This window comes from Tinamus guttatus, unplaced genomic scaffold, assembly GCF_059628265.1.
Source record: "Tinamus guttatus ecotype Peru unplaced genomic scaffold, ASM5962826v1 Tinamus_guttatus_pri_ptg000226l, whole genome shotgun sequence".
Taxonomy (NCBI): domain Eukaryota; kingdom Metazoa; phylum Chordata; class Aves; order Tinamiformes; family Tinamidae; genus Tinamus; species Tinamus guttatus.
The window spans coordinates 1,666,182-1,678,345 of NW_028288760.1; the positions used below are offsets into that span (position 1 = coordinate 1,666,182).

General features: G+C 42.3%; 1 protein-coding gene across 3 annotated transcripts in view; it reads right to left on the reverse strand.

The window, feature by feature from the left end:
- The window catches only part of DDX31 (DEAD-box helicase 31), a 45,144-nt gene that overhangs the window by 28,069 nt on the left and 4,911 nt on the right, over positions 1–12,164 (reverse strand). For all 3 annotated transcript variants that reach the window (XM_088525296.1, XM_088525295.1, XM_088525297.1), the window contains exons 9-15: positions 10,444–10,508; positions 9,579–9,698; positions 9,078–9,184; positions 8,461–8,696; positions 7,911–8,087; positions 5,921–5,980; positions 73–123 (exon numbers count right to left, since the gene is read on the reverse strand). In XM_088525296.1, coding sequence (XP_088381422.1) covers positions 73–123; positions 5,921–5,980; positions 7,911–8,087; positions 8,461–8,696; positions 9,078–9,184; positions 9,579–9,698; positions 10,444–10,508 — 816 coding nt within the window. The remainder of the gene's footprint in view (positions 1–72; positions 124–5,920; positions 5,981–7,910; positions 8,088–8,460; positions 8,697–9,077; positions 9,185–9,578; positions 9,699–10,443; positions 10,509–12,164) is intronic.

Here is a 12,164-nt window from a genome sequence, read left to right on the forward strand (position 1 = left end):
ACTGGGAAGGGATTTAGTGTGAGCAATCCTACACTTAACATGGATTTACTCATAGACACACACAAAACTCACCTGTACGATCCACGTAACTTGAGGCAGGTCTAGTCCACGTGCTGCAACATCCTTTAAAATTAATAAGGAAATTATTGAGGCAATAATGTTTTGAAAATATTGGCAAAGTTATACCTCTTCTTGGATTTTTAACAGTCTAACATAATAATAGTAAGTTCTATTACTATGGACCAAAGGCTGAAGGATATAAAAATACCCATTTCAGGAGAGTGTTTTTGAATTAGAGCACTCTGCTACAGTTCCTTTACATTACAGCATACAACCTGCTATCTTAATGGCAATGCTTCCTCAGTTTGTTTCACTAAGGAAAAGAGACCTGCTTGTAGACACCTACTAATCATCGAGAGGCTGAGTTCAGCCTTGGGAAAGCAACATTAGTTCTAAGGACAACTTTCTCCAGAGCAGGCCCAAGAACTAAAAATGAGCTGCTAGAGGTAAAAAGGGTAAAAAAAAAAAAAAAAAAAAAAAAAAAAAAAGCTATGAAGCAAATGATGAAGAATCCCAGGCCTTGAGCAGCATATCCAAATGTGCACTGATCTCCACCTGTAACTAATTAGTTGTTTCCCAGGTGATAGACCTGAAGTTGAGGAGCAGATGACTTGCATGTCAGGTAGCCCTATGATGAAAGGGCCAATAAACAACTTAGCAGAAACTGCAGGAAGCTGGAGAACAACTCAAAAAGATGGGACTTCAGCTACCCCTTAGATTTGCACCAAGCTGCCTTTGATTTGGAGAAACAAAACTCAACCCTGAAGAAAAAGACTCTGAAGGTGCTGTCAGGAGTGTTATTTGATGTGCCAGCAGGTGAGAAAACCTATCAATGTGGAGAAGGTCGTGAGTGAGACCTGCTAGTTACCCACAGCCAGTACAGTTCATAAAATACATCCTTTCAAGGAGAACGGAGAGCTTAAATACTGCTCAACGAAGAGAGGAAGCATGCAAAGGTGTTCCAAACTCCTTCTTGATTTTCTGTTCATTAGTAATGTCCTCACATACTCTTTGGATTTTACATTCACCACACACAATACAGAGCAGGTGTGCAGATTTAACTCTGTTAGGAAATGTTTTGGAACACGTGTATCTTTTAGCTAGTTGCAAAATAGAATATATTAAGAACGTAAGCAGGAGTCTAATGTACTAAAAATGTGTCAGCCACCCACTGAAGTGTTTTCATGCAACTCCCACACACGTTAAAAGACTAGGAGAAGCTGATGTTTTGGCAGCAAAGGCCTTTCCATAAGCACTAGCCAGGTTGCTTTGTGGCTCCAAGTGCAGAAGAGGAGACACGTTGCGCAGCGCCCACTCTGAAACAATGCACGCTCTGGCTCCAGCACACTCATTAAGAAACGACTTGTTCCCAGAGTCAGATGAACAGATGCACAAAAAGCCATTTAAAGGAGGTTGGAGAAAATAAATCAAGAGAATTCAGGAAACAAGTGCGGCAGTTACCAGGATAACAAGCTTATAAACTCTACAGCACGATCAAACAGGAGTGCTGAATGCTGACTCTGGTTTGGCTCTGTCGTGCGTTTCCGTGCTGAAGAGTCGGGGGCTTTCACTCTTTCTTCATGTTGTGCCTTCTCGTACCTAGTGGTCTAGAAAGGCTGTGGCTGATGAGATGGCTCTGACCTTGGGACAGGGTCAGAGCAGACCAGAGTGCAGGAGCCTCTCTGTCACCCCAAGGCGGGCAAACCTCTTCAGCCATCAAGGGTTCTTCCCCTGCCCCACTTCCAAAACACCTTTTCTCAACACCTCTGGCTATAAAACACTGCCCAACACAGGATTTCTCAGGTATACATTTGCCAAAGCAAATACAAGAGCTGAAAGGTTAACTGACAGCCTAACGAACAGCCAGGAACGACATTTTTAGGAGGCAGCATGATCCCATCATCAGCCTTGTGTTCACTGCTGCTTCCACAAAGCTGTGAGCTCCACTTGCTGCTACTGACATATATCAATAGTTATTCTCTTGGGTTTTACTTTGGCCTTCTTTCAGAAGTATCTTGGGATTTACTGGCAATTGGAGTGTTTTGCAGTCTCTTAAAGACTCCTCAGTATCAGTCTGCCTGTATCTCCTGCATATCCTTTTCCTCAAAGTTCCTGCTAGACACAACAGCAAAGCCAAATGAGGATGAAGAGTCACAGTTGATTTGCCTTCCTCTGCTGGTAAAAACTCATAAGCTTCTTGCTTCTCAAATCTTCAGAAGATGCTTTTGGGTCATCTAACAAGGAAATAGCTCAAGCAACAATTATTCAGTTTTCTAGTGCTACGTTTATTCTATACACAAAAGCATGTGGCTGCTGCCAATGATCCCCAAGAAGCCCAATGGATTTTCCATTTATCATCCTTGCTGCATTTACATTGCATTGTAAATGCAATGTAGATGGCATTCCCCTTTCAACATATGACCTTGCACAACCATTTCCAAAAACACCACCCTCAACAACTCCCTGCCAATTCCTTTCAGTGGGTAATGGAAAGGAGCATTAAGGCACTATCTCACAGGAGTAAAGAGAAAGAAACTACATCCGTGCAATTCTAAAGAAAACCCAGACACTAATCAACACAATAACCAGGAGCCTTAACCACGTTCCTGGCCTGATCCCAACTGGGAGACACAGAAAGGCCCAATATCAAGGCAAAACCCACACGAGAACCCTCACAGTTGTTGACATTTCTGCTCTTAACAATTCTTATTTCCAAACGTACTCATTGCCTGGGACAGGAGTGGTGAGGAACCAAAGCAAGGGAATGGAGGGTAAAAAGGCTACGCAGAACGCCAGGCCCATTGCTGCAGAACATCAGAACCAGCAGGGCCACAAAACTTTCACGAGGGCCTTGGTTTGCTCAGTCTCCCACGTGCAACCTAATTAGGGCAAAGGAAATTGCTAAAGTTGCTTTTGAAAGACACTCAATGGTGAGGTCTTGAAGGCCCTGCGCTTGACAATTGGCTGCCTACATGTGGCCTAGAAGTACAGATGGAAGGCAGCTTGCTCAGGTGCCAGGCTGTCAGTTGGATTAAAATGACTCATTTATTTACCAAAGAACCTCACAAAGTGCTTTAGCTAACAGGCAGAGAGGGCCTAACGGCTCTCCAAGCTGGGGAAGAAGCTCTCGCGCCTTCCCGGCCTGCCAAAAGTCATTACTGCTGAGTGTGGAAAGCCATCAGCAGGGTAGAGACCCCCGTCGGCAGGGTGACAGATTGGGCTGCGTAATCAGAGGAGGAAGGAGAGAGCACAGAAGCTGTCAGAGGCGAAAGCTCTTGGCTGGGGCCGCCAGAAAACTGGCAAGATGAGTTAGCGTGACCGAGTAAACAGCAAACAATCTCCAAATGATCTTTCCTCTCTCCCTGGAAGAGATGAACTTGTTTAAAAGGCACATCCCAAAGGAAGCTGCAAAGAACTTCACTGAAGGAGAGAGAAATAAATCTGGATGAGACCCTCTGAGATATGTGGCCCTTCTTTATTTTCATGTCTGCCAGCCTACTTTGTTTGGCAAAAATATTTTATGGAATATATTAATATACATATGACATAGAGCAAATTAATAAAAGGAACAGCAGGTCCCATTGCTTACTAGAGCGGAAAGATGGGTGGAGAACATGGCATAAGGGACAAGGAGAGGACAGTAACATTATTTGCATTGGTCTTTTGTGAGCCACGTTTCAAAATTTTGTGGGCACAAATTCACATACACGATTCCACGGTGAAAAGGACAGAACCATCTTCCTGCAAAAACATTTTTTTTTTTGCTGATACAAAGAACAATGTCAGAAAAAACCCTGCCCTCCGAGGCAGGAGGTGGTCACAGTGCCTGGCTGCCCTTTGGACATCTGCGTTGGGGAGGCACCTGTAATGTGGGACTAGTGCAAAGTGTATCTCTATATTAAGGTGTCCATATGGTCCCCATTACTGTGGTAACAGGCCACCTCCTGGTTTCAATGCATTTGTCCTCCCAACATCTCTGTAAGGTAAAACAGTGCTACTTTCCCCATTTTGCAGGGGAGCTGAAGCACAGAGAGATTTTGGACCCAAGCGTTCAACTTAATGTGCTTAACACACTAACCACATGCCAGCTGAGCCACAGTAACTGTGTACACTTGCACTCCTGCCTTGCAGTAAATGCGAAGTAGCTTAGATTACAAGAAAGGCAGGTTATGATAAATGCACCATCTTACATCACTTTCTTCACTGCAATCCAAAATAATTCACATTACCTTCCATTTATGACAGGTCGGGAGCAAAATGTCAGTGCTCAGCTGACATGTGGCTACCTGCATAGCCATCGCAACTCCACATCCACTTTGATGGAGTCAGTGGCATGGCAATAAACCAAACCATATCCTCAACGCCTCAAACGGGTTTCCATTCACTGACATTGCTTTATTCAGTTTATTCTTCTTTATATCCTGTCAATAGCTGCACATTTCCTGGCAGATTTTTCCTGAAGAAGCTGCATTTCCCTTCAAGCTGTTTCATCCAGGAACCAACATGGCAGTGAAACACAAGATAGTCATTATAATGATTCTGCTTTGTCTTTGTCTAAAATTGAGTCTTCTCAGTCTTTCTAAAATCAGTAAACTGAAATTTCAGTAACAAGACACATCCTTGAAATTTCCCATTCTTGTTAGCGTGTGCATGAAGAGTAACAAAGTCTAGCATTTACAAAACATTTTACCTTCACAACACTTCATCTACACCACTGAATTAATAACCCTTGCTGTCCTCCTCGGCTGAGAGCCTGAAGTTTTACCTCCATACAGCAGGAAATTAACTTAGTTATGCACTGCAAAGATGCAGTGGTCTGATCAAGGTCAAAATGCAAAGGCTGTACACACACAGGGCCAAGACTAATATGGAACAAGTCCATTTTTACAGGTGCTACAATACATCACCTGGTAATTTTAAGTCAAACACTTCTACACACATGCCAATCCTATTTTGATCTGTAGGCAATAAAAATAAAATGAAAATGCCCACTCAGAGAGAAGGAAAAAAGAAAAAAAAAAAGGCAACTAGTTTCCTTTAAGAGTATGTACTGTAAAAACAGGAGTCATTTCAGAGCTGGAGAGGGTTTCTCAGCTCTAATTACTCCCGATCGCTGTAATTTACAAGTTTGCGGTGGGTAGAAATCGCCAAGATTCACACATTTTCAGATCAACAGCTGCCACTATTAGAGAGCAAATCGTGCAGCCTTCTGCACCACTGCAGCAGGCTAGCTGTGGCACCCGCAGGTCAGAAACGAGACGCGGAAGGTGCCACCACAACACAAGGGTGCCAGCAAACTTCAGTAGAGGACAATTTCTCCCTCAGCACCCTTGAAGGAGGCTTGAAGGGCAAAACATGGAGAGCAGCAAAGCATGTGTATTTCTAATGACAGAGTCCTCTGCTTGGGCTCCCCTTCCATCCCTGCAGGCTTTTGTTTTTAACCTTGGGGTAGTCATTAAGATGGGAAACATCACATTACATGCAACTTACCTGGTAGTTATGGGCCAGGCTACAAATTAGGATTGCTTTTTATTGACTGCATGCAGAGGGCAAAGTTCCAGCTTCAAATGAACAGATTTTTGCAGACATAAGGCCATGCAAAATACTAGGAAGACCTCATATAAGAGGATATACACTTTTTTTTTTTTTTTTTTTTAATATGGTGCCTTACAACAAAAGGTTATAGAATTGTTTCTATAGAGGGCACCAGTTTTTACTTCACATGAGCAAAAGGAGATGACTTCTCTCAAGGTCAGATGGTGAGCTAGAATTAGAGCTCAGTGCCAACTTCTCTGTTCTACCATTAGGTATCAGGCAGGCCCATTAGTGTGGAGCTGCAGAAGGAATGTATGTTACTTACAGTGCAAAGCAAGATGCCAGTCTTGGATTTTAGAAACTCCTGGAATACTTCAGTTCTTTCCTAGACGATTAAGAAAAGCAAAAAAATGTGCACATTACAACCAGCCATAAAACATATTAGCTAATGTAATAATTTAATTACTGCACTTTGTTCATTGTATCATGTTTAGATTCCAAAGCAAAGGAATTCACTCCAAGATCTGCAGTTGACCTTGGGTCTACAGTGTCCCTGGACTTGCATCTGTCCAGTCTGGGGGATAAACCCATTTTGGTCACATGGGGGTACAGCTGCCTCTCAGGACACCGGTCCCATCAGGTGCCCATGGGGTACTCAAACAGCCATGAGACTCCCATGCACCCACCAGATACTGTGGATGCTCAGAGGTGACCCAGTCACCCCTGGGAACTACTTTGGGATAAGAACCTCCGAACAGAGACAACAGAAGGGAGAAGGGCCTGGTCAGAGATCCCCACTTGTGGGTGCGTAAGGAGGCAGCAACAGCCACAGAATTCTTGGGCAGGATATTTTTTTCCTCAGAAAAGCAATAGAAAATGATTATCCAGCTCTTATGACATTTGCTGTCAAACAGGGTAAACTCTGCACACCAGTAACCAGAGGCCTGAGTAGCAGCTGATCTCTATGCTTGCCAGTACCACCCATTCACACGTTTCTGCTCTCGAGCTAAGGGAATTGACCACATACGCATTGCCTATTCCATTTACTCTCTCCATTTCCATAGCTCAAATGACCTGAGGCTTCAAAAAATACCTGTTTTCTGCTTATCCCTCCTCCACCTCCTTCCACAATATCCTTGTCTCCATATTCCCAGCCTTCTTCCTCGAGCTCTGGCTAGGCCTGCTATACTGATGGTATAGGAGAAATCTTACATACTCCACTACCAGCTAGATGTAATCTTCAAGAGAAAAGGGAAACTTGGGCCTTGCTGACACACTGAACCCTCTGCTGACAAAAATTCAAGAAGAGAGCACGCTGTATCTTGTTGACAATGACAGCAGCCGTGCTCAGCAGTACCATATGGGATCCACAATTTAGCTCCATTAATGCTCTTAATTTGAAGACATCAAGCACTAATTACACACTGGGTACTAAAAAGGCAAAACCCTTCCCCTGGTGCCAGCTACTTAGTGGTGTTCTGTTGCCTTAACAGCTGGTCAGGGTAGAGTTGGGCCAGCCCAGGCCTGCTCACTCGCTCAGGCAGGCGGGTTGAGGAAAGGCCAGAACGCAGGGACAACGAAGCACATGTTTCTGGTCTCCACAGGATGGGAATGAGTGAGAAAAACAATGGCTCTTCACCTCTGGCTTCATCAGAAGAGCTCTATTCATTTGGCATCTCTGCTGTGCAGCTCCGAGTAGAACAGTAACTCCCCAGTACAGACCAAGAGCAGGACCAAGGGATGAACTTTCAAGGGAGCTCCTTCAGCTACTGAAGGAGCCACTGCAGTAACAGCTTATGTGATACTCTACTGTGGCAAACCCCATGTTAATCATCCAAAACCACCCTGCTAAAACCCGGAGTTACTGTCCCATTCCAGGGAAGAGAGCTGCCTACTGATACACTTCAAAAAAAAAAAAAAAACCAGTTAGCAATGAGCTACAATTTATTAGGTGACAGTGTTTTGGGGCTTGTATGAGGTTCTTTCTGGTATTAAAAGCACTTTTTGACTGCATGAGAGAGAGGCATGGATACATAAATGTTTTAAGTGTGCCCCCTGGGAATACTGAGCGGCTGCCTCAGCCTGCTGAAATAACACCTTTTGCTTCTTCAGCTGTGTTTTTCTGATACAGCTACTAAAATTCTTTCCAGAAGTGGGCCAATATCCTTATTCTCCTAAGCAGATGGAAGAGTGAGGCCTCTAGAGGTGAAATGACTCTCTGTCCTCTCTTCTGCCCTCCTCCCTGAATAACCACACAATAAATTATAGGGACTGAGGAACAAAACAGGGTATCTCCAGTTTTCAGTAACGCTTACTTCCTGTTCCATGCTGCCGTGCAGTCGTAGAAACTGGAGGTGTGTAGAGCAGACAGATGAATGTTCATGTTGTTCAGATTCTGGACCTCCTGAAAGGACTGTTAGGAGAAGCTTATAGTGGAATTCCACTTGTTCACAGCTGGAGAAAAAGATAATCATCTTATTGCGTTTTTCAAACTGCAAGAAAGGAAAAAAAAAAGAATAAAAGAAAAAAGAAAATCACACAACACTGATTTCACAATCCTCTGCCACTTCCTTGATCTTATGATATCTGATTCACTTCTAGAGATGCAACTTTTTAGGGAGATACGCGATGAAGTTTGACAGCAAATGCTAAGCCCACAAAAGAAGCACGAGTGTATGTGGCAAAGGTATCCCGCTTTTCAGCATGAAAGACCTCAGAACAGCTCAGCTCTCTCGTGGCTAACTGTATAGTACATGCAGTTCAAAGTCCTAGATCTAATACACGCGATCCTTGATAAAGAAAGAGGTAGAGGAGTTGGAAAGGACAAAGAGCCATTTAGTGATATAAATGCAAACAGAGTCTCACCTTGCACTTCTCAAGGATAAAAGCTGCCAGAGTGACAAGCCTCAGTTTGCTGGGGACCATTAGGAAATACTGCTTCAGCTTCTCTGGAACAGCAAAGTTTTCCTGGTCCATGAAGGCTGATGAACTAATGGCTTCTTTAGCTTCTTGTGATGCAGATTTGAGCCTGTCCTGGATTTTATCTGCTATGGAAATGCTGACGGGATCATTCAAACTGATATCAGCCAGCCGTGTTACTCCTAAACCACAGAAAATATAATATTCATGAGCCCCATCTTGGGTACAATTGGTAATGATACAATCACATAAATAACAACTACAGTAACTCCTGTGAGAAGTGGTGAATCACTTTATCTGGAAGACAAAAAGACCATGTGCCTCAGGACCTTGGTGACTTTGCACTGGAATTTATGTGACCTGTAAGAACCATGTAAACATATGCTGACAGAAATCCCAGTAGCGAAAGACAAGTGTTGTAAGGCCAATTAAATTAATGAGCAATATCCCACTTACTGCAAAGTTCTTCAGCCTGAGCCAAAACATAACTAGACTCAACCAAACATTTTGCAATTGCCTGTGAATTATTAAGCTAAAGGAGACACTATCTGTCGTTAAGTCACCTTCTGTGAGAGTGGCTGAGAGCAGGACGTTCTGGCGTGTTTCTCTCGCGGCATTTAGAGCATTGAGTATCACAGCAATATCCTTCTCAAAGCCCAGGTCCAGGATCCTGCAAAAATGGAAAACGTGGTAAAAAATGGCATAGGAAGGAATAAAGAGAAGAAAGTCTTAAGGCTGCACGAGCTAATTAGAAACACAAAAAGCACCAGAGCAGATGAGACCTTTGGGTCTGTCTAGCTTCATATTCAATTTTCTACTTTGGCCATGGTCAGATACTTCAGAAGACAGTGTGAAAATCTCTGCAATAAAAAGCTGTAGAATAACCTGTCCAAAAGGAACTTTTCTTTCTAACTCTATGTATTGGATGCTAGGCTGATGCCCTGGAGGATGAAGGGTTTAAGATCTTTCTTCCTCTCTCTCTTTTTATTTAATATTTAATACATTATCCAGTGTACATGTGGAGGGTCTTGTTATTCTTGTTCATTTTTAAACTTGGAAGTTACCTGTCTGCTTCATCAATAATCAGCCACTGAGTGCGACGAAAATGAATACATTCTGTAGACTTGATATGATCAACCAGGCGACCGGGAGTTGAAATAAGGATATTTATCCCTTTACGTAACCTGTTGGGGGTGCAAAATCAATAAAGAAAATACACAGATAATCAATAACAGCAACCCCTCAGAGTAAGGAACTTCAATATACAAAGGAGAAATCGTGGCCATAGTGAAAGTAGCAGAGTCAATACTTTCTGTTTAATCAAAACTGAAATTTCTTGCATAGCTAAATATTATCCTGCATCATCACCAATATTCACAGAGGCACACTCAACACTAAGGACAAGGTGAAAAGAAGCAATAATACATAAAAAAAAAAAGACCAAAAACAGTCAAGGGAGGTTTTTTAATTGAATATTTTTTACTCTCAAAAGTAAGTTCATTTTGTTTATGCTAATGGATTGAAAAATGAAAAAAAAACACTTTGGATTGTTAGCTTACAAATTGATTTATGAAAGGGGAAAAAGAACAAGACTTAACTCCATTAAATCCTTTCTCCAGAAAAGCAATTTCCCCCACAACAAATACCATAGACAGCACTTCATAGTAAGCAAATACAGATGCTTGTCAGAAGAGAAAAAAAAAATTACTGACACAAGGGATCATCTCCTCAGAAGGTTCATCAACATTATAGAACTAGACCCAACTGAGGGAAGGGAAGACTTCCTGCTGGCTGTGTCTGTGTAAGTTCCAGGGGGATCACAGCTTGAGCCAAAGTCACAATCCTCTCACCCAGTAAGAAGCACTCCAAAGGAAAGGCTGTACAGCAGAAGAGGAACCCAAAATACAATTTTAGACGTTGTCTTCCTACCTGGCTTTTTCTGATTTTCTTTTTTCTCCCCCCATTAGCACTCCAGGCACAATCCAGGTAAATGGCTATAGAAAAGAAAACCAAGACCAAGATGTAATCTTCTTAATAAAGAGACACTCTCTAATCCAAAACTGATTTTTCTTGACAAAAACAGAGCAGACAGGGCTGTGAGCAGTGTGTGTTTTATCTGATCTATCAGATAAAGTCTACATGCACCATCTCACCCACAGCTAAATATCAATGGTACTCTTAATTCTAGCCTTGTAACTTGCTTCCCACCCTGGGAAGATTGAAATGCAATCCTTTTTGCACCACTTCCAGTAAGATAACAATAATTCTTTTTCTTCTTCCCATGTAGCCTAAACGTTCAAAGACAAGCTACAACACTATTTCTTCATCTTGCCTTTAAGCAACATCCTCCTGTGGCCAAGCAAGATTCATGAAAAACAACAGCTTTAAAGTTTATAGATATGAACACACAACCACAAACACACACCATGTCTGTGCCCATTAAACGTCAGTCTCACTGATACTGGCAGTTCTTGCTATTTACTTTAATGAGGCCCAAGTCTTCACTGAATCCAGTGTTCCCTAATTTTTACACTGGAGATGATCAAAACACAGGATTGCCACTGCCTTACTCAAGGGGTAACAACGTGGGACAGAAGCAGAGCACAAATTATAAGGGCTGTACAAACACATGACAGGCAAACAGGCTCAAGTCTGCACAGGTCATTGCTTCCAGAAATGCTCTGATGTAAATTGTCTACAAAAGAGCTCCTCATAGGGAGCAAGATGTCCAAGCAAGACCAGTACAATAAAATCTCTGCAGCTGGAATTCGTGTAACTGTCTCAAGAATAGCTCAAATAGCCTCCTTTTCCCTCACTAATTACAAAAGAAAATTACACACCCCCTGGTCTCCCACAGCCCTTCCAAGGTCAGTCAGACCGTGATCTAAATCTTCTGGTTTGGATTATTACGATCTTTTAAACTGGACCTGTGGCTGCTCTAAGCTATACATAACAAAGAAAAATCTAAGAGCACCAATCCAGACATCGTTCTTTGAAGATTACGTTCAGCTGCTTGAGGTCCTTATGGAAAAACATTGTCCAGTACTAAAAGATTCAAATTCCACATCAAAAGTCCACTCATCATGACTTCAAATTGCTATGGAAAAAAAGGACTGAAGTGTTTTAAATCCCAGCACGACTCAAAAAAAAATGGTACTTGATAAGTCCAGGACAGAAACAAAAACAACTTGAAAGTGCCTTACTATTTCAAAGAATAGAGGATGGGTGGGAATAAGGACCAGATAAACTATTTAGATCCCTTCAGGCTGTGGGTAAGATACTCTGCACTCAGAATGAAAGCAACAACAGAATCACTTTAAAAAACCTCCTAACTTCAACTGGCAACTGGCAAAACCTCCTCAACTCAGTCAACTGGCAAAGCAATTTTCCAAGTTTTGTTCCCCATCTGAAAACCATCTGTCTAGCGTTAGAGTTTCAGTAAAATGATACTGTCCTATTGAGCGTTTCTATTCACAACGTAGAGCAAAATAACAGTTACCACTGAAAACAAAACACTGTAAAATCCACTATGTTTATGAAAACACACGCAACTGTCTAAGGTAGCATAATTAATTACTTCACTGTTCATTTAATAGTTGAAAATATGCCACAGGGGAATTAAGCTTAAACGCACTTAAAGACAGACAGAT